Source organism: Leuresthes tenuis, unplaced genomic scaffold, assembly GCF_036924035.1.
Source record: "Leuresthes tenuis unplaced genomic scaffold, fLeuTen1.0.hap1 SCAF_15, whole genome shotgun sequence".
NCBI classification, from domain to species: Eukaryota; Metazoa; Chordata; class Actinopteri; order Atheriniformes; family Atherinopsidae; genus Leuresthes; species Leuresthes tenuis.
Window position 1 is genome coordinate 3,365,115 of NW_027325369.1, and position 21,916 is coordinate 3,387,030.

The 21,916-nt window shown below is 44.0% G+C and overlaps 1 protein-coding gene across 10 annotated transcripts in view; it reads left to right on the forward strand.

Moving 5' to 3' along the window:
• The window catches only part of dctn1b (dynactin 1b), a 33,817-nt gene that overhangs the window by 10,122 nt on the left and 1,779 nt on the right, over positions 1 to 21,916 (forward strand). For 3 of the 10 annotated variants that reach the window (XM_072365833.1, XM_072365826.1, XM_072365834.1), the window contains exons 3-30: positions 923 to 1,001; positions 2,931 to 2,962; positions 5,283 to 5,303; positions 9,626 to 9,643; positions 11,406 to 11,426; positions 12,115 to 12,291; positions 13,674 to 13,871; positions 14,225 to 14,429; positions 14,628 to 14,706; positions 14,818 to 14,977; positions 15,088 to 15,192; positions 16,509 to 16,700; positions 16,813 to 16,929; positions 17,119 to 17,271; positions 17,486 to 17,646; positions 17,896 to 18,064; positions 18,180 to 18,248; positions 18,377 to 18,589; positions 18,718 to 18,879; positions 19,000 to 19,131; positions 19,283 to 19,411; positions 19,548 to 19,690; positions 19,794 to 19,960; positions 20,196 to 20,207; positions 20,795 to 20,922; positions 21,047 to 21,230; positions 21,462 to 21,535; positions 21,674 to 21,763. In XM_072365833.1, the coding sequence (XP_072221934.1) occupies positions 923 to 1,001; positions 2,931 to 2,962; positions 5,283 to 5,303; positions 9,626 to 9,643; positions 11,406 to 11,426; positions 12,115 to 12,291; positions 13,674 to 13,871; positions 14,225 to 14,429; positions 14,628 to 14,706; positions 14,818 to 14,977; positions 15,088 to 15,192; positions 16,509 to 16,700; positions 16,813 to 16,929; positions 17,119 to 17,271; positions 17,486 to 17,646; positions 17,896 to 18,064; positions 18,180 to 18,248; positions 18,377 to 18,589; positions 18,718 to 18,879; positions 19,000 to 19,131; positions 19,283 to 19,411; positions 19,548 to 19,690; positions 19,794 to 19,960; positions 20,196 to 20,207; positions 20,795 to 20,922; positions 21,047 to 21,230; positions 21,462 to 21,535; positions 21,674 to 21,763 (3,390 nt within the window). The remainder of the gene's footprint in view (positions 1 to 922; positions 1,002 to 2,930; positions 2,963 to 5,282; positions 5,304 to 9,625; positions 9,644 to 11,405; positions 11,427 to 12,114; positions 12,292 to 13,673; positions 13,872 to 14,224; positions 14,430 to 14,627; positions 14,707 to 14,817; positions 14,978 to 15,087; positions 15,193 to 16,508; positions 16,701 to 16,812; positions 16,930 to 17,118; positions 17,272 to 17,485; positions 17,647 to 17,895; positions 18,065 to 18,179; positions 18,249 to 18,376; positions 18,590 to 18,717; positions 18,880 to 18,999; positions 19,132 to 19,282; positions 19,412 to 19,547; positions 19,691 to 19,793; positions 19,961 to 20,195; positions 20,208 to 20,794; positions 20,923 to 21,046; positions 21,231 to 21,461; positions 21,536 to 21,673; positions 21,764 to 21,916) is intronic. The other 7 variants (XM_072365827.1, XM_072365829.1, XM_072365830.1 and 4 more) reach the window with 7 other exon arrangements.

Below are 21,916 nucleotides of genomic sequence, written 5' to 3' on the forward strand. Positions count from 1 at the left end.
GGGAAGAACCTTTCTTTGATACTCATTCTTGATATTGATTTGGTGCATAAGAAGCCTTATTAGATGAAGTTAACTAAATGTTCCTGAGGCTTGCCAGTTTGCTGTCAAGATGAACTAAAAGTAACTTTTTATTAAAAGGATTTTATTATGGATTTAAGTAGTTGACATGACAACATTCAGTACAGCTGTTGCTCTGTAACAGCTGCTTCACTGTCCTCATGCAGGTTGCTGCCCAGGCATACACACTCCCACCATTTAGAGTAACCTTGCTACAGAGCACAAAATTTATATCCTGCAAGCCACGTGCACAGGTGGACACGATACCCATAAATCTGGCTCAACATCACTTCCATTAGACAACATTATAGCATCTGTTTTTGTGACACATCGCAGCATGTTAATGTGACACTGGGATCAAATGGTTGCTGAAGAGATAATTTTCTATTTTTCTGGCCTTTACCACTCATCACCTAAAGCTGAACTGCTCAAGAAGATTACCGTGTATCAAAGTATCCCACAAACACGGCAGAGCAGGAGGCATTTATAGCAATTTCATGGCTGTTTTATTTTTTTCCTGATCAGATGACGTCTGTGCGTTTCAGTCATCAAACAGAAACTAGTCCAAACACAACCACCATTCTTATTAAGGGCTTAGCAGTCATCAAGCCTCTTTGGCTGAGATGCTGTCTGGCCCGGCAGTACAGCTGTACACGGTGAAATGGAAAGGGGGGAAAAAGTGACCAACTCAGCTGGGTTGTGCTACATTTTGGTGAACATCAATAAACAAGCCAATTTTGTTTGTGTGCCCCCCCTTTTAACATCCGTCTGTGCCAGCTCTGCTGTTAAATAAAAGAGCTGAAAGTAAAGGCCTGCCGGTTTAGTGGTCGTGACTGACTGCCTCCTCTGTGTTTCTCTGTCTCAGATCCAGCTGGTAGATGATGGTGCCGACACAACGTCTCCAGAGACACCTGAGCCAGGCACCGGCAAGGTCCCCAAACGAGGTTAGAACGAACGCACACACGCCTTCTGATGGTCACATTCACGGGTCGTCTTCAGTATTCTGCTGGCGCTTTAACAGTGGAAGACATAATGCAGGGAAACCTTGTCGATTTTGACCTTTCAGAGCCTCAAAGATGTGCGAGCTCAGAACATCAAACGTTTCTCCATATGTGAGCACACAACGTGCCACGTGTTTAACACCACATCAGACTGTTGAGTCATCTTAAATGTTTCCAGTCAGGTGCACGGCTCAGGTCATATCTGCTAAACACAGTTTGCAGCTGCCTTTTACATGTAGATGGGAGTGAAGTCTGTCAGTGCTTAGCTCAGCTGGTTACTCCCTGCAGGTCATTGGGGCTTTGTGTCAGCTAAAGGTTGAAAATATGAATATGCATTGCTGCACATCTTAGTTTGTTGACACCAAACATGTTTGGTATTAACACAGTTCTAAAGGCATTTAAACTAGTTTTACCAGTGACCAACATCATAGTTCACTAAAAAGCTGCACAGTGTAATAAGAAATTGATTTGATACCAGTGGACACAACAGTCTCACCACAATGGGCCATAGCTACTCATCTAACTGTGACATTGTACCTGATAACTCTGAATCTGATGTGTGCTCTCATCTGTTTTACTCCTGATCGCTTAGAGGACAAGACTATAAATTTGAACTCTTTGATTATCCTAACTCTAATATCATCATGAAAAATAAGTCACTCTCCACATCTGGTTGTAAACATGTTTCATCTGCAAGAGGATGGAGCTGGTTTCCATGGTTACAGCTCACTGCTGCTGCTTCAAATAGAGGGATGATGGCCAGTGCTCTGTAATAGTAACAGCAGCTTACTGCTTAAAGATCTGAAGTACTGTTGCTCACGTATTTATTCATTGTGTCTTTAAAACATTTCGACAGACGTCCATGTCGGGAAAATGAGTCTGATGTTACCTGGCAACCAGTTTTTTTTTTTCTTCAAACGAAGGCAGTGGCGTAAGAGAAAAAGCTTCGAGCTGTGGATGCTGCTCTGCACCAAAATCAACAGAAAGATGAGGAGAATTACAGTTCGCTGAGGTCTTTTTAGACCTTTGTCCCAGCAGACAGAAAACGGATTGATCATGCTAAAATGACTCCACTCTGTTCAGCTTAGTGACCTTGAGGGTCGGTCGTGCATGCTGGTCCACATGTGGGAAAATGCTGCTTGTTCGTTATGTTTTACTCATATAGCAGCTTTCATTTGTCTTTGTACTTGCCACGTGTCTGTAATATGCAAATAAGGTAAATAGAAAAATAAATAAATTGGGCTGATATAAGTAATAGATCAGATCTGCATTTATTTTGATGTCATTCTCTTCTTTACTGTAGTTTTAATGCTCCAATGCTATCATATGAGTGATGCCACCAGATGTTTAGGTGCTACTGTGATGAACTACCTCACACACTGCATTTCCGAAACACACTCCCCTCTGGCTGTTTCACCAGCTGCAGCAGCTGTTATGTCGGTCCGAGGGTTTTCAAATTGGATCACAGTGGAGCTGAAAGTGGTAAAGAAGTGTTGCTAAGATCGACCCGGTAAAAGTGCTGATGTGGCGTGTTGGTGAAAGTGACGGTAGCGCTCCTTCAGATGTGAAAATAACATATTAGTCACCAGATTAGCATAAATGATCCGACAGCGTTGTCTGAATTCAACAACGCAGGTGTAACACTCAAACAACGTGACCCCAGAAAACGGACCCGATGGCGTGAATTTGAAAGGTGTTTGTGTACTTTCACAGCTGTCCTGTGTCACTGTTCACCATCTGGTGAAAGACAATAAATCATATTGACCATACCCTGTTTGTGCCAGGATCTTCCGTTGGACTTTACAGGCTGTGAAGTTTACTGGACTGATTAAATGTCTTTCACTCTCCGTGTTTCTCTTTTTATGTCCTCAGAGATCCTGGAGACGACGAAGTCTGCCAAACTGGTGAGTCAGATAACGTGCATTGTAACAAAGTTCTCCTGCAGCGAACCGGGCCCAGACATGCAGTAGACATCTGTGAAAACACTCACACTACAGACACACACACACACACGTATGGAAACGTGCTCTGTAAAACCAGCACAAGCAGATACTCCCAATAAAGCAAATGCAGTGTGTTTCTTTTGTATTGATAGATTGATTTATTTAGTTAATTTCTGATGGCTACTATCCTTTGTGAAATACTTACTAAATGATAAACAAAATAAGTACAAAGAATAAACAGCTTAGATACAAATTCCCATTTGTAAGTAGTTATGTTAATGTGCTAATGTTAAAGCCAAGACCGAAGCACAACTTCCACCACCAGAGCTGAATTCGTTGTCCAGCAGGGGGCGATGTTTACTGATAGATTGGATTGTGGACTGTCATCCAGTCCAACAGCTGATGTAATGCACAACACTTAAAGTTATCCTTATTATTCCAGAGATTTAAAGGAGCAGTGTGTAATATTTATGGCGATTTATTAACAGAAATGGAATATAATACATGTTGTTGCTATGTTGTTAGTGCTATATAGTCACCCTATGAAATGAGTCGTTACGTTTTCATTTCGCCTCTTTATTTACATATATCGCGGTCCGCTCTACACAAAGGCTTACCCGGGAGGACACCACTTGCGTCTCCATATTGATTATAGTGGCCTAGAAGGGACAAAGGGTGGCGCAAGCGCAATTCGCCGCTACTTTGCAGACGAAGAAGCTGAATGTTGTAGAAGAAGAGGAAGAAGGAGACAAGGAAGCGATAGGAATATATTTTGGAAGTTTTTCAATTTTGTGAAGTTATCCGAATAGACATGGTGGCCCACACTTACTGTTCTGCAAAACAAACCTCTAAAAAGACGACGAGTCGTCATCAAAGAAACAAAAACATGACGAGTCCAAAAGGATTAGAGACAGAAGACAAGGTAAAGCGCAGTGAATATCGGTGTCACCTTTCCCAAATGGAGGTCGCTGATGGGGGAGAAAGGCTTTAAAAGTGACACCGAAGTTGCCTCTTTTCTGATGGAAAGGTAATTTAGCTCAATGCTACTAATGCAAATGATAAATGGTGTTTGGTGGCTGTAGCCCGTGCATGTTGTCAGCTGATCTGATTAAACAAACGAAACGTTTTCTCTGTGTCCCTGTTGAAAACTGTTGATTCATGTGAGTTTATGCACCAAAACTACGAAGTAGCTTTGTTAGCTGGACAGAAATTACTCGGCGTCATGTTACGGAGATAATCTTCAATCCTCTCCTGCTCTTCACGAGAGGCAGTGGCTGTGTTCATCCTGCCTCGCCCTGCCTGCTCCAGCAGCTCTGCCTCCTTGTCCGCCTCTGCCTCTCTCTCTTACCTCCGTCTCCCTTTCCGGTGTTACACTCTGCGAATGGTGAGAAAAACGTGTTGCCTGCTAATGATATCCGTCTATCAGACTAAATACAAACAGCCTTTAGCCTTACGTAGCTAATTTTAACGTTTATTACCACGCAGGTAGATACCTGGGGTCCACAAAACACTAATATAATGCAGAACAACTAACTGACTAAAACGAAAGTTATCTTTTCACAGAACATCTAACCAAATGTGACATCTGTTCATAATTTATATCTCTAAAAGTAACCTCAGAACTTGAGAAGGTGGTTTCACTCCATGGAGAAGACATCGTGACACATTTGAGTGATGGATGTGTTGGGTAGTGTGTGCTGCACGCAGCGTCGGGACATCTAGTTTCTCCGAAGCTTGGAGTGTTGCGTTCATTGCGCAATCCGAAATTACAGAATCTAGCGCACACCGTCCAAATGCACTCGGAAATGACAGAATCTGACAAACAGCGGCTCTTACACACTGCTCCTTTAACGATTGTTGCTCATATGCTGCTATATAGCACCTAAAATGATATGATCGTTGATGAATTATTTTATGTGTGCTTCATAGAAAAATATTTCTAGCTTTTACATTTTCTTTGAAACAGTTACCTCTATATGATATTTAACAACACGAAGGAAGAAACCCATAACAGTTTAAAAAATATATAGATTTTGTCAAGTGAATAATAAGATTTCTTTAGTTGCAAAACATTGATACATTTTTGATACACTAATTAAACTGAGTTTTTTTTAATGTTCAATGTGTGAGAATCTGACCTAAATGAGATGAAAGTGAAATGAAGATGTTTCCCCCGTCGCTCTCTGAATCGCCCCGGTTCCCGTCTCCTCCGGCATGCCGCTGACAAACTCTTGACCTTTAACCTTCCTCCCCCATCCTCTCCCTCCTCTGGACCACGCAGCGAGGAGTGAAGCCCAAAAAGGTGCTGCATGTTTCTCTAACCTCGGTACTGTTTTTATGTTATGATGATGGCAGCGGTAACCATGGTAACTGTGGCTCTGAATGGCCTTGCTGCTGCATGGCAACAGGGCCGCTCCCATCATTTACCCATGATTCCTTGTAGCGCACCACTCTGCCATCAGTGATCTTTGTACTGAAACGCTCTGTGTTTGTATGAATGAACGCCAGCAGAGAGAAAGGTGATGTGTGTGTCCACCATCATCGTCACCTCGCCATGGTCTGTGCTCTGGTCTGTTTGCATTAAGTCAGCTCTGTGGAATACGGCGTGTTTGTTCCGTCTGCTTTGTGTACATTTAAGCATCTCGGCTGCTACCTGCTCAGATCTTAAGCAAGTTCTACTCTTCTTACTGTATTATTTCAGTTTGGTGGAAGTAGTTTAGCAGGTTTTTAAGAGACCTACCTGTTGGTTCTCTGCATGGTATTTAGCTATAGAGTTTAGACAATCTACTTTTTGGGAGCATCCAGAGCTCTATTTTTTATTTTTATTTATTTTGACCATATTGGTTGTCATTTGGCACTTACTGCCTCTGCATCTATTTTAGTGGAACGGCCATGTCTCGTGATTTATCAAGATAAAAAAAAAGCTAAACATTTGCCCTTTCCAAACATTTTATTTAGCTGGACATAATAAAAAAGAATCATATTGTCTTTACCGGGTCTTAGAATAAGTTAAAAAGCACCTGAGATGAACAGCAACGCATGACGTTTTACACCACATCAGCATTTATTGAACAAAAACTAAACCAGTTACAGCAAGGTGCTGCTGATCAAATACACTTGATTAACTGTTTATCAGCTAGTGTGAGCACCTCTGTAAAAGCAGAAGTCTACAACAGAATTAAGGGGTTACAGTGGTTAGTCAATGTCCAGACCTCAACCTGACAGTAATGTTGTGGTGGGACCTTAAGAGAGCATTACATAACAAATGCCCACAAACATCAATGAACTGAAGTAAAGACGTGTGAGAGACTGATAACGTCATACAGAAAGCGATTCCTTCAATCACTCGGGGGTTTGTGTTTTCACACACTGTTTTTGTTAAACAAAATAATGGCGGTGTGATGTGTTGTGTGTTATTTATCACCACGTCAGACTCTTTGGATTGGAGGATCGTGCCTCTGTGAATCACTCATGTAGCTCCTTGAAAATTCTTGCTGTTGTGCCTCAGTGCTCAATGGTTTCTGTCTGCATATTCTACACTGAAGGCCTGATTTTGTGAAGTGCTGCGCTGATAGCGCCCTCCTCGTAAGTTCATATCAGTCATAGTAACCACTAAATCGTTGGTTACATTTCATCCCAACGTTCTCAGTTTGGCAGCCATATCTAAAAAGGTCAATCACTTGACATAGTTGATAAGAAAATAGACTTTTTTCGTACCATACTATGTTGAATGACCTTGGGACTGATCATAAGATCCACTCTGACAGTCCAGTGCTCTTTGCAGATCATTCTCCACTGACTCGTACATGAAGGCGTTCCTCTGCTGTACCGCCTAGAAAATGTCAGACTGTGACCGAGGTGAAGTGAGTCGCCCCACCCCCTGCTTGCCGAGAGCTGCAGAGTATGGATTTCCTGTCAGCTCAGTTATATCTGATCATCTCCAGCACTGCGGCTCCTCTTTGGACGGCTGACTTTTAACATCAGGACGTAACTTTAAAAACAACGAGGCTTAAAAGTTCAGTCTGGATAGAACTCAGGTTTCAGAACATGCAGGGATATGAGGAAGCGGGTGATGCATGTGTCTGTTTTCCATACGAGACAGAAGGGTATGTGTGGAAATACCCAGCCCATACAAGCTGATGGTGCTTGGCGGTGTGTCGTTAATGCTTCCAGGGCTGTAACTTTAGCTCCTTTTCTGCTGTTGAGGCTGCCTCTCAGTGACCTCAGATCCTCGCTGTTTGTGCTGGGGAAGCAGGAACATGATACGTATCCTCCCCTCCCATCATCCTCTCTGTCTTTCGGCCTCTTTTGCTCCATGACTGTGAGAGCATCACTTAGTTTGCATGTTGGACAGAAAGCTAGGGGATTAGAGAGAAAGATGTTTTAATATTTTATCAGGACAGAGTTCCCTCAGCTGCTCTGTAATGGATACACACAAACAGTTTTACTTTCAGTGCTGATGGCCGGAAGTCCTGTTGCTGTATTCCCTCTAGAATGTTTTCTTTATTTCTTTATGTCTTTATTCTGTAATCAATCTCTCACCCCACCCATTTGCTCTAATCTCTGAGTTTCAACACAGTCTTCTGTCCATACTTCTGTCAGTGACATGACAGTATTTCAGGTTCAAAGCTAATCAGAGTATCCCCACTGAATTAATCCTCTTACTCTTGTGTCTTCCTGCTGAGCTGTTGGGCCACAGAAGGAGATTAGTGGAGCTGAGGGAGATGTTATGATAGCTACCCAAGTAGCTTTTTGGCTGTTACGAGTCAGTTGACCAATTAGATCACTATTCTAAAAGTTCCTTTTCCGGCAGTCAGTGTTGCATCTGCAGCACAAGTCTTAATTCTGGCTGTGAGGATGCAAAGTGTTTGAATACACCTTCAACACAACATGTAACATGCAATTTAAAATAAATAGAATTTAAATATGAACGTTTTTCTCTCCCATTTACACCTGTAGTGGGTTAGTTCCAGACCTGTGAAATCACACCAACATAGCAGACTTTTCACTGATAGAACAAAGGCAGATTGCGGGGCTCTGTACAAGCTTTATGGAGATTATTCAGTTAAGAAATGTTATCATTGCCTTAAAAGTTCCCAGTTATTTGGCATTCATACAACAAGTGTATGAAGGTGGCTCTGGTCCTTTCACATCTCTAACATGCATGAGAACCCCTTAGCGTTGTTCATATTTAATTATGAAAGGACTCCAGAAGATTTGTCATCGAATTGAATGAAAACACCAAGTACCTTGTGCATTTCTGAACATCATTTAGCCGTTCCAAAGAAATCTTTTATTTTAGCTCCAGCGTGTGTGCACTGTGTGTTAATCTACTGCAGAAAACAGTCTCCAACAAGCAGACTATCCACTCCAGTTTTTAAAGAAAAAACTCTCTGGCCTAATTAAAAAAAAAAGAGGTTCTATTTGTGACGTACTTTTGAAATTTTACAACCTTCATCAGCAACCAATGTGCAAATGAAATGTCCTGCTGCCATGATTGAAGGCAAAAGTGATGGAAGCTTTTCACACTCAATGGTTGGACAAAATGCCCTGACACAGAGAGGGGGATAGATAAATGAAATGATTTTGAACTCTTTCGCGCATTCACACTCAGTTACTATGTGAAGTGAGCTCTTTTAGGTGAGGGGAAACCCAGAAGCTGTTTTTCTATCCGTCACATACTTCTGACACGGATGCGTTTACAGTCCAGGAAGGACACACTAAGACTGATTTGTCTTTTTTGTTGGACTTGTTAACGGTAATAATTGTCCAACTTTGAAGAGGTTTCAGTTAATAAAAAAAAAGTTATTAAACAATGAATAAAAAGACGTGCCTTTGCTTGGAAATATTTAATGAAGCAGATCAGGTGTAGCCCCCCCTGTGTATTTGCAAGGCTCACTTTAATAAGCCCACTAGAGGATCTGCCAACGTTGCTAGGAGACGAGAGGCTTGCATCAGCGTTGTTGTGCATTTACCCCTCTCACCTCCATCTACAGCACCACCCTCCTCTGTGCCACAGCCTCTCTTTCCTCCTCTGTTTGTCTCCAATCACTGCTCCCTCCCTCCCCGTCTGTCTGTGGTCGAGGTGGTGATGAGTGGGTGAGCAGCACCGAGGCAGGGAGGGCACACAGTGATGTAATGCAGGAGCGAGGCTCAGGCTGGGCTGACAAATCACAATCACGAGAAGAGAGGGGAGGAAGGAGGAGAGGCAGGTTAGGGGAGCAGAGGCGTCTCCTGTTGTAGCAGGCAACAGTAGCAGGTCTGAGGCTCGCGGCAGCAAGATGTCAGAGTCCTAATCGGAGCTGAAAGCAAAAGGGAGGCAGTGACTGAGGGAAGCGGGAAACGGATTATGAGAGAAGCTGAGAAAGAGGACGTAAAGGAGGACGATAGAGGAAGGAAGGGACAGACGAAGGGAGGGACGGGGAGCCTGGGAATAAATCGTCGCGGCCATTTGCACCACTGCAGCTTCCCGGCCCGAGCCGCTGCCTGTCTGACTGTTCGGCTTCAGCTTTCCGCCTGTCTGTCTTGAACCTCGTCTCTGTGGATCTTTGCCTCTTTTATCTCCTTCCTGTGTGTGTTTTGTGTGTGTCTGTGTCTTCTTCTCTTACAAATATGATGAGACAGACTCCTGCACCCCGGAAGGTACAGAACTTCATACGATCCTCTTTAACTGTTGGGATGTTGCTGTTGTTGTTGTCATCATCCATTTGTTGTGTTGGTGCGGCTGCTGTAAAGGTCATGCCTCATCTTGTTTTTTTGCTGGGGTTTGCCCTCTTCCTCTCAGTGACATTTCAAAGTGGTTTCTGCCTCTTGGTGATGCTCTGTTTCTTTTCATAATCTGGTTTATTTTTCCCCTCACTGTTGGTGGCTTTTTGCTGAATAATTTCATGCTCAAACATGTGTCTGCAGCTGTCGAGTTCAGTTGTGTCACATTTTATCTACGGTGTAAGCTTCTACCCTCATGCTACTGAATCCATGCCTTTCCCACAACAAGCAAACCATTTCAGTCATTGCTGCAGATGTGGCAAACAGACTTCTTTATTTTCAGTACAGCTTGTTCTGGCATCTCATGGCACCGCACTATGACTTAAGAAGGCTGTCAGCCCTTATTGGGTACAGCTGTTAGCTGGGGCTAATTTCTGCTGAATGGGCCCACCCTAATCCAATAAAGAGCGATAACTAGCCAAAGTGATGGCCGTGCCTAAGCATGAGCAGAAGTCAGTGTGCAGAAGGTAGAAAGTAAAAGGTAGAAGTTAAACATTCCAGAGGTGAGACTGTTTGAACATGAAGGTGGTGAAAAGGTTAGAAGCGTCTGCGCAGACCTGCGCTAAGCAGCATTTCTATTTATAAATCATTAATAAAGATTTATTTGGTTTGAGTGGCTCTGCTTTCGTAGAACCTTTTTAACATTATTATAACACAAGATCTTTGAGAGAAAAGCTCAAGTTTTTAAATTCTGTGTGATTGTAAACTGAATCTTTTCATTTTCGACAGTCCAAATAATCTGCAAATCGCTTGATAAAAATGATAGTTGGTCATTAGTAGCACTCAGTATAAGTTTTAAGATAGTGGAAACTCGAAAATGCAAAAAGACTTCTATCAGATTTAGATTTGATTTAAAAACGGTGGACTGTTCTGTGGCATTGTGGTGCAGCCAAACAAAGCGACAGAGATTTTTGGATAGATTTTGTTGAAAAAGACTTGTACACATCTCAGTAAATAGAGAACTACTTGAATGTGAATTACGTCCTTTCTCCTTCCCCCAAAATCTGTTAAAATATCGTTATCATCTGTGCACGGTTGTGGTTTAGTGAGACGTTTACTTTAATCATTCAGGAGTGAAACCCAGGTCTGTTGTACAGGCTTTTTCCTTCATAGGAACCCTCGCATCCAGCCTGCTGTGTAGTGTGTGTCACTCTGGACAATTGATGTATCAGAATAACGAGCTATTATCCAACACTGTCTACGCTGTAAATTCAGTGCAGTCAGATCAGACTCAGATGAGCCAGATCGAGACACAAAGTGGTCATTGAGGTTGCGGTGGCGGTACCAGTCACAGTGTCCATGTTGTTACTGAGGTTTTGGTCGTGTGGGTGGAAGAGATGACACCATCGAGGACAAGAGGTGATCATTAGAAACAGCTAGTTAGAGATCTGTGCAGTTGTTACATGATACCTGGAGAAGACTTATGTTCAGTAAAGCAGAAGATGTTCACGGACAGTTCAGTCATGTCAGCTTCATCCAACCTGTTTTCCTTTCATCTGTGATTTCCTGTTTGATATGAATTTTGCTTTGAATCTCTAACCCTGGCTGTTTGTTTCCTTCCCTTCCCTCCTTCCCTCCTCTCCTACCCTTTGACCTCTTCCCACTTCCTCTCTTTCCTCTTACCCCCCCGGCTCTCCAGACCACGGCCAGAAGGCCCAAGGTGAGCCCAGTCTTCAACATCATCAGGGCTACCATTTCTTTTCAGTCTGCATTATACACGTGTGTGATTGTTATTTTGACTTTAACGCAGCAGTGTGTGTGTTCGTTACATTTTTCTAACCCGTTTTAACTGTAAAATCGCTTTTTTTTCTCAACAAGACAGTCAGTTTCAGTTTGTCTGTGAAATTATTTCCAAACATTAATTGTTTTTTTTGTTCTAAGTTTGATATAGTTTATTTATGGAACTGTTGCAGTTTTTATAAACCAAGTCTGGGGGTCCGCTGATAAAGAGTCATCAAGTATACCTTCAGCTAACAGCAGGTTGTTAGTTCCTGTTAACACTGAACATTAGCCTACAACTCCGACCCTCTGGAGAGGTCAGACCAGAAGTCAGTCTGCACACACATAAGTGGTTGAGAGGAATCGAGCTTTACCTGTAGGCAGACATTTAGAAATGTGGATACTGCCGATGAGCAGGTATCTCATACTTACTGTAAGCACTATGAGAAACACCAGGATACGCGTAAAATAAGCTCCTAAATGAGGGCAGAAATTAACTGCAGTCAGGTTTCTGAGAGACCTCCATCTTGGTTGCTTTCATATCATCCAACACTTGGATCTTTTTATGACACTTTCATCCAGATTCCACCTATGGTTTTTATCTACCGTATTTGTCTCGCTTCCTGCAGCAGCCCAGCCGAACTGCAGGCGGTGGAGGGAAGGGGCCTGCGTCCGGCTCAGCTTCAGCCTCAGCTGGGGAGATGAGCAGCAGCGAGCCCAGCACGCCGGCCCAGACCCCCCTGGCTGCTCCCGTCATCCCCACCCTCCACTCCCCTGGAAACCCTCCTGCCCCCATCCCCAGTAAGGTCAGTATCAACCAGTAACAAGTGCTAAGAAAAAATTGTTAACATCCCCTGGAAAAACTCATGGAATTGCCACACCCACACAAAAAAAGATTGGGATTGGTCCATGAAAAGACTCCATCCTACGAAGCCGGATTCTAGTGTTTTTTTCATTAGGGAAACACACATGTTTTGTGTCCATGCCTGTGCGTTGTTTTTTTTTCTACAGAAAATAAATGAGCTGAATGAACATCCATCAAGTGTAGAGATACCATCATTTACCTTTTTCTTTTTTAGCGGGATTCAGGAGGAGAATCCCACGTGACATCGTTTTATACTGTATTTCCTTTTTAACTTAGCTGTCAGTTTGTATTTATGTCATCCAACAGAGTTACCAGATCAGAAATGAGCCAGAGGCCTTAACCGTTTTATCAGGCAACAAAAAGCAACTTAAATGTGAGGGCACTGAATGCCGGGTTAAATTCTGTGACGCATACATCCATTCATGTTCAGAGGAGAGACCGAAGTGGAGAGGCTGTGTCTTCTCCACAGAGCTCTAATCCATGATTGATCTTCTTATCGTTTGATCTGTTAATTCTGATTTGCTGACTCCTTAGAAAAGGTAAAAAAAAAATAAAAGAAGTGAGATCTTCTTCTGCAGTTTCAGGGAAATTAAGCATCAGAACACCAGTTTGTGAAGCTGAAACAGTGAATCTTTTGCAGATAGATTTTTCACTGTGAAATAATGGTTTTCGCACAAGTTCACGGATCTCTCATTGTCACATTTGCTATGTTAACTTTGCTGATTAAATGTACAAAGTGCAGAGCCTGACAACGCCTACAGGTCCTGCGTAATCAGGACCGGGTCCAGTTGTTCGATTTGAACGAGTAAAGGTGTTTATTTGTTTGGGCCTTTCCATCTTGAGTATGAAGCCTGAATCTCCAGAAGTGTTGGGGGTTTATATCTTTACCATTTTGCAAACTTCAGTCCAGTCTTAGTTTAGGATGTGAATAATTGGTGTTATTTGCATTTCCGTCCCCCAGGAGGACGTTGTTATGGAGACACAGGTGCAGTGATGTGGTGTGACGTGCTGCTTCTGCACTTGATACTGAAGTGTTGCTTTCCTGTCACTAACATTTTAACAAGCTGTCAAAGGTGTGATGCTTTTAATTGGCTCATTTGCTGCAGGACTGAATTAGAATAGAAATGTGTGCCGATGAATATGCGCCAGTGTGTACTCTAGAAACACATTATTATAAGCGTGACAAAAACGCGTGTGTTCTCTTCCCGACGGATTCATTCTCTGCATGTCGAGTTCAGTTCCGTCTTCCCAGCTCATAAAAGCACGAAACTTCTGCAGAGAGGTGTGTAATCCTTATTCTCACCTTTTCCTTCTGCACTCCAGGAGGAGGAGGCGCTGCGTGCCCAGGTGAAGGACCTGGAGGAGAAGCTGGAGACACTGAAGATGAAGCGGACGGAGGACAAAGCGAAACTGAAGGAGCTGGAGAAGCACAAGATCCAGCTGGAGCAGCTTCAGGAGTGGAAGACCAAGATGCAGGAGCAGCAGGCCGAACTGCAGAAACAACTCAAAGAGGCCAAGAGGGTAAGGAGCTATGGGTGGATGGAGTGGCTCATGCTGCTTTACGATTGACTGGATGTTTTCTCCACAAAATGGCTACAGAAACAAGGCTAGGGAGTCAAAATAACTCAAATGAAGCTGGTGAGAAAATGCTGGATAAACAGGGAAAATGCTGGCACTGAATCACAAATGCCTCTTTATTTCTGCACACCACACCCAACCAGCAGCAGCCAGACAAGACAGACCTTTGTAAAACAGAAACTGTCGTAAACAGTTAGCGCTTCCCTAAAAGACATACCTGAATAATAAAATGTAAAAATGTATCCGCAGCTGTTCAAATACTGCAGAATGACCGAAAGGTTTCTCTGCATGTGTAGGAGGCCAAAGAAGCCCTGGAGGCCAAGGAGCATTACATGGAGGAGATGTCAGACACAGCCGACGCGATCGAGATGGCAACTCTGGATAAGGAGATGGCTGAGGAGAGAGCGGAGTCGCTGCAGCTGGAGATCGACTCTCTGAAGGAGAAAGTGGACGAGCTCACCATGGACCTGGAGATCCTCAAGCATGAGATTGAGGAGAAAGGTGCCGAACATATGACCAAACTCTGTGGCAGTTTGTCTAGTTTCCTTATAACTAAGATCTGATTGTTTTTTGTTTGCTTGTCATCTTACATAAACGTGCGAGCAAATGAACTATAAATATTTCACATCACATTAGAGCTGTCAGTTATTCTCCTTTCTGTTAACTGCGCAGCTTAGTTGTGTTTTGGGTTTGTCGCAGGTTCAGATGGTGCTGCCTCTAGTTATCACGTGAAGCAGCTGGAAGAGCAGAACGGCAGGCTGAAGGAAGCGCTGGTCAGGTAGATTTGTTGCTTTAATGGAAACTAACTGCCAGCTGAATCGCAGCCTTGTAACATGTGCAAGTCTACATTCGGTCTTCGATTAAGCACCGTGTCTCTGCTTCGTCTCAGGATGCGTGACCTGTCTGCATCAGAGAAGCAGGAGCATGTGAAGTTGCAGAAGCAGATGGAGAAGAAGAACACAGAGCTCGACACTCTGAGGAGTCAGAAAGAAAAACTGCAGGAAGAGATGACAGTGGCTGAGAAGACCATCGATGAGCTGAAAGAGCAGGTCAGAGTTGGGATATTTTATCAAACAGGATGGATGGAAGCCGCCTTTCTGTGTAAAGGGTCAGCTAACAGCAGCAAGCAATACTACCCATTCTTTTAATTCTGTTTCAGGTGGATGCAGCTTTGGGGGCGGAGGAGATGGTGGAGACTCTGACAGAGAGGAACCTGGACCTGGAGGAAAAAGTCAGGGAGCTGAGAGAGACCGTCACTGATCTGGTGAGTGAGAGTCGGCATCCAAAAGCTCATTCAAAGCGACTCGGCTCATTAAAAAGTTCCTCAGCTGGAATCAGACGTTTTTCTCCGTAAAGTATTTTACTGCTGTAGACTTGCTCTGTGGCAAAATTTACAGAACTGCTGCCAGAGAGAATTTAAGTGGTATTGTTTGCTGACTCATTTAATTACAAAATTTGTCACTGATATGTGTACAGTGCCCCCTGCTGCTGAAGTTAGATTCAAGTCCTCTACTGATTAGAACCAATAACACTGTGGAAGAAACCAGCTGCTCTGAGCACAAGTTCTCAAGTAACAACTTTGAACAGCATTTATGAGTTATTGAATTTATTGTTAGGAAGTTTATATAAATGACTGATAGCACTGAAGGTGTCAGTCTTCCTAGGAGTGGACGTCCCAGCAAGTTCCTCCCAAGGTCAGACTGTGAAATGCTCAAAGAAACTGCAAAAAAACCCAAGAGCTACATCTCAGACTCTACAGGTATCTGTTGGCATGTTAAATGTTAAGGTTCATGAAAGTACAATTAGAAAAAGACTGAACAAGGATGGCTTGTTTGGAAGGGCTGCAGGAGAAAGCCTCTTCTCTCTAAAAAGAACATGGCAGCACAGCTTAGGTTTGCAAACCTTCATCTGAACAAAGCACAAGACTTCTGGAACAATGAGACTAAAATGAAGATGTTTGATCATAATGTACAGTACCACAAACAAATGCCTTGTTTTACAGCCACAGAAACCACAAACTAACCTGTATGCTAAAGTATTCTAAAGTCAAATGTGAGGCCATCTGTGCAACAGCTAAAGCTTGGCTGAAACTGGGTCATTAAAGAGGACAATGATTCCAAACACAGCAACAAATCTGTAACAGAATGGCTTAAAAAGTAAAGAATCATGGCGTTGCAATGATCCAAAGTCCAGATCTCCTCCTGACTGAAAGGCTGCGAGAGCTGTGCATAAATGAATGCTGCAAACCTCAACGAACTGAAGCAACGTAAAGAAGAGGGGGCCAAAGTTCTGTCGTACAGAAAATGATTATTTGACTATATTGCTGCCAATGGTGGCTCTACAAGCTGGTGAATTGTGGAGTGTCCTTAGCTTTTCAGTCACAGCTTCTGCATTTTGCTTCGATTTTGTTCAATAAATAATGATTCAGTCTAATATGACCTGTGTTGTTGTTCATCTAAGGTTGTAATTATTGTAAAATAATTTGTTCAGTCCGAATACATAAAACTTTTCAAACTATAAATAATCACTTCAGTAGCTGACTGAACCGTGTTTATTTTTTTTATCGTCTCCATCCCGCAGGAAGCTATAAATGAGATGAACGACGAGCTGCAGGAGAACGCCAGAGAGACGGAGCTGGAGCTCAGAGAGATGTTGGATCTGGGAGCAGCGAGAGTCCGAGAGTCCGAGAAACGAGTCGAGGCAGCACAGGAGACTGTGGCCGATTACCAGCAGACCATCAAGAAGTACCGCGAGCTCACTGCTCACCTGCAGGTCCGCGTTCGTGTTTCTATTCCCGGTTTTCTCTTGTAGCATAATTAGCACAGTTTGGTTGGAAGCGTTTCTGTCCAGTGAACGTTCCTGATTGCTCCTTCGTTTGCTGCAGGAGGTGAACAGAGAGCTGACCAGTCAGCAGGAAGCCTCAGCAGAGCTGCAGCAGCAGCCACCAGCGGAGATGTTTGATTTCAAGATTAAGTTTGCAGAGACAAAGGCCTACGCCAAGGTCAGACAGTAACAGCTTTTACTCTGAATGATAAGTAGCTGTCAGCAGTGGGATCCCTTAAGATGTTGGCATCATCTCCAACCTCTTAGATTTCTTTGGGTTTTTATTTTAGATATGTCGAGCTTTTCCTAAAATATCTGAGATGAGATTACAGGCTCGGGACGAGCTCAGTTTGTCTTGTGTTTTCAGGCCATTGAGATGGAGCTGAGGAAGATGGAGGTGGGTCAAGCCAACAGACACGTTTCCCTTCTGACCTCCTTCATGCCTGAGTCCTTCCTCCGTCACGGCGGAGATCATGACTGCATCCTGGTGCTGCTGCTCATCCCCAGGCTCATCTGCAAGGTAAACCCCGCACTGTGGACTGTAAATCACATTCCCAGTAAAAGGGCAGTGCACCATTTTGTTGTTGGAATTGAGATTTGGAGGATATTTGACTGACTCGTAACTTTTGGTGTAAAGTAACTGTAAAACTAAAGAAATTCTTTCCACCTCTGATGGCTCTGATGGAATGCTCTGGGCAAAGCCGGTTTTATTTTATGTTTGTTTCTTTGTTTAGGCTGAGCTAATCAGCAAACAGGCGCAGGAGAAGTTCGACCTGAATGAAAACTGTGTGGAGCGAGCCGGCCTGAAGGGAGCCATCGGTGAACAGCTGAGCTTCGCCGGCGGTCTCGTCTACTCGCTCAGTCTGCTGCAGGCCACGCTCCACAAATACGAGCAGTGAGTTTCACCACAAACCCTACGACAGCAGAGATGACTGATGTGTTTCGTTTTAAGTGTGGAAAAGTATCCCCCTCTCAGTATAACACGAGTCTGCTTCTGTGTAGTTGGATGTTTGTGTGTTGCCTTTAGAACTCATCATCACTTTACATTATTTTGTTCTTGTGACTTTGTTAGATATGAGTACTCTAACAAATTGTGTGCATGTCTCTGTGTGTGTGTGTGTGTGTGTGTGTGTGTGTGTCTCAGAGCCCTTGCTCAGTGCAGCGTGGACGTCTATAAGAAGATCGGCTCTCTGTACCCAGAGATGAGCGTCCATGAACGCTCACTGGATTTCCTCATCGACCTTCTGCACAAAGACCAGCTGGACGAGACGGTCAACGTGGAGCCGCTCACCAAGGCCATTAAATACTATCAGGTATACAGACACACACTCACAGACATACTGGTTAATATTTCATAGAAATCTGATTAAACAGTCTGTTTTCACTTTTTTCTGAAAAATGATTTGTTTGGCATTTGTCCCTCCTCAGCACCTGTACAGCATCCATCTGGCAGATCAGAATGAGGACTGCACCATTCAGCTTGCTGACCATATCAGAGTGAGAACCAACACATAACAGTCTGCGAGGAATCTTTTAAAAAAAAACAGAAATAAAACAGAACATCCATACAACCTCTTGCTCTGAGAGGGAGTCAGATAATCATCGCCTACTGTGTTCATGTCCAGTTTACGCAGAGTGCCTTGGACTGCATGGCTGTGGAGGTGGGTCGTCTGCGGGCGTTCCTTCATGCGGGTCAGGAAAAGGCAGACTTCGCCGTGCTGCTGAAGGATCTGGAGACGTCCTGCAGCGACATCAGGCAGTTCTGCAAGAAGATCCGTCGCAGAATGCCAGGCACTGACGCCCCGGGCATCCCCGCGGCGCTCAGCTTTGGACAACAGGTAACCTCAGCAACCACACCTCTAAACTTGTCCATCATTTTTTGGCACGTCACAGTTTCATTTAATTCAGCATCGTTTGCTGACTTTCTGTTTGGCGTTCTCCTGCTGATGGACTCTTTTCCCCGCAGGTGTGCGACACCCTCTCAGACTGCAGGAAACACCTCACGTGGGTGGTGGCAGTGCTGCAGGAAGTGGCCGCAGCCGGAGCTCAAATGGTGTCGCCTCTCGGTGAGCAGGAAGGGCTTTCTGCCGTCAAAGTGGAGGATGTGGCGTTCAAGGCAGGGGAACAGGCACGTAAACTGATCCTCCAGTTTTACCTCCTTTTTTTTCTTAAATTCTTCAGTTTAGCTCTTTTCTGTAGTCGTTGCCTGAGGGATTGTTTTTCACATTGAACATACTGTCATTTTCAGATCTATGGATCTCAGGGGGCCAACCCCTACGAGTATCTGCGGCAGTCCTGTAGCATCGTCATAGCAACCATGAATAAGATGGCAACTGCCATGCAGGAGGGAGAGTATGATTCAGAGAAGCCTCAAAGCAAGGTAACTCAGTGTGAAGAATTTCTTTGGTCTGGGGCTGTTGTGCAGGTGGAACAGTGTTGTAACATACTGTAACAGGATGGACATTTCAGCTGCTGGGGGTTTTATAAATGTAGAGGACCGTTTTCTCATTACCCTGTTTGTAATCCTTCAGAACCCTCCACCAGTGGAAGTGCGAGGAGCGGCTCTTCGAGCAGAAATCACAGATGCAGAAGGACTCGGCTTAAAGCTGGAGGACAGAGAAACTGTCATCAAAGAGCTGAAGAAATCTCTAAAGATCAAGGTAGTCTTGTTTAAATGAAACCTCGCACTTTTCCAGATTAAATGAGTGTTTAGTGTCTAAATAGCTTTGAAATGTCAGTCATACCATAGGAAGTTCTGCAGAGACTGTGTGATGTGAGTTTTTCCTTTTTTTTCAGGGAGAGGAGCTGAGTGAGGCGAACGTCCGTCTCAGTCTTCTAGAAAAGAAGCTGGACAGTTCCTCTAAAGATGCAGATGAACGCGTTGAAAAGATCCAGACTCGCCTGGACGAGGCCCAGACGCTGCTGAAGAAGAAGGAGAAGTAAGAAAACCTCAGACTGCAGTCACTGAAGTAAACCGAGGAGTAAGAGTAAGTGTAGCAGGCGTGAATTACAGCTGCGTGACGACGTCCTTCCTCTCTGCAGGGAGTTTGAGGAGACGATGGACGCTCTGCAGGCAGACATCGACCAGCTGGAGTCAGAGAAGGCAGAACTCAAACAGAGAATCAACAGCCAATCTAAGATGACCGCTGACGGGCTGAGGGGAAGCGGCTCGTCTGGAATCGCCTCAATTGTCACAGGAATAGCTGGAGGTGAGTCCAGTGATGCTCACATATTCACCAGTAAAGAAGCGACGCGTTACAGCTGATCTCGTATCAACCATCAGCCGTTTAGTCTGGTGGCAAATTAATATTCTAACGAATAGCACAACCTCACACCTTTTGTCAAGTTATTTATCAGCATTTTAACTCCAACTATTGAGTCTAATTCCTCCTTTTAACAAGCAGTTTCTTTTCATCTCTCCTAATGTACATTCGCATTCTACAGAGGAACAAAAAGGTATCTGCCTGGTTGTAGTGACATTTGCTGTGATCCTGCATGCTGCATGTTTTATTCAGGGTGTCTGCAGGCCATGAAACATCATGAAAAACACCATTCTGTTGTATCCAAAAAGGCTTTAGAGGGAGTTGAAAGGTCGTTTAAACCTGCAGAAACCCTGTCATTAAAGCCGTATTCATGGCATCATCTCCTTCTTGCATGGGCTCAATATTAAGTGACAATGCTCAGTATGTGAGTCAGTTACAGGCTTCTGCCACCATCCAACATCGAGTTGTTTCAGTTTCACACTTTAGTCCAAACATTTACGCAGCAGAGGAGAAAACTGAACAATGATTGCTTGTAATGCTAAACGTGTTCTCAGCCAAAAAAAGGAAAAACACGATAGTCATGCAGTAGAATAGTGCCTGCCAGTGTTAAATGATATATCTGATTTCAATAACTAAGAAAGTTGCTGGAATGTGCCAAAGTGCTCAAGGAAACCAACGGCTTTTGCTGTTTGTTTACATGTCAGCTCTGGCCTGAAGTTAGCTTAAATAAAACTGTGGTCCCGTCAGGTGCTGACGAGGTGCACCCTTTCTCGTCCACAGCCAACATGATTTCCGGAGTCGGCTCAAGTTCTGGCCTCCAGGTGATCGACTCTCCTCTGCTGACTCAGCAGATTGAAGCTCAAAGACTCTGCATCAAACACCTGAAAAATGAAAACAACAGGCTGAAGGTGAGAGCCAGCACCATCTTTCAAATTTTACTTCACGATGACCCTGAATTGGTTCAGCTGCGTCTTTTGTTTTCTCATTGCAAAGAAATACAAAAAATGTATCAGTTGTTTCTTCCTCTTGCAGGCGGAGAAGATGCGTGCTCAGCTCGCCTCTCTGCCTCCGCTCCATGTGACCAAACTGCCCTCCAAGGAAGGACGTCCTGAAGTGCTCTCGAGCGCCCTCTACCGCAAGACCGACCAGCTCCTGGAGACTTTGCTACAGACGAGTGCCAACGTCAAGGTGGTGGACATCACTGGCAAATCGCCAGGTGTGAAAAGCTTGAGCGATACGACCTGAAGTGCTTCTGCACTGAAATCCTTCCCGTGCTCCATTGCTGTTTAGCTAAAAGAAGATTTCTCAGAGCCTTTCGATTTTTACAAAGGGCTCGAACTATCAGATTTGTTAGCAGAGCTTTTCCCAACCCCCACCTACTCTATGGTGATATTGTTGCCTGGCAACAACAGGTTTGACAGAGAAGTTTCTTTTTTAAATCCTGCAGTGACACCGAGTGCTCAGCTCCTGGAACAGACAGCCCGACTCCAGTCCCTGAGAGACACTCTGGACAGACTGAAGGTACCAACATCGCACACAACAAGGCTGCAAAGCATACAGAAATAAAATAAAGTTTAAACAAAGACACGTTTGTGTCGCTGCCACCGAGGCACTCACCTTAGCGTTGTCCATCACTTCCATCTGCACCTTTTCTGTCAGGACGAAGTAGCAGAGCACGTTGTCAACCAGCAACCTGGAGCTCGAGTCACATCTGACTTTGCAACTTTTCCCTCAACCTCATTTGTTAAGGTATGAGTAGTTAAATCAAGCCTTTTTTTGCCTTCTCTTTGTATAAAAAGCATTGAAAAGTCTTTATTGCAAATGTAAAACTCAGCTCAGTTGCCACTTTCCCTTTTTTCAGAAAGGAGAAAGGAGTGACTCACTGCATTTATTAATCTCTGC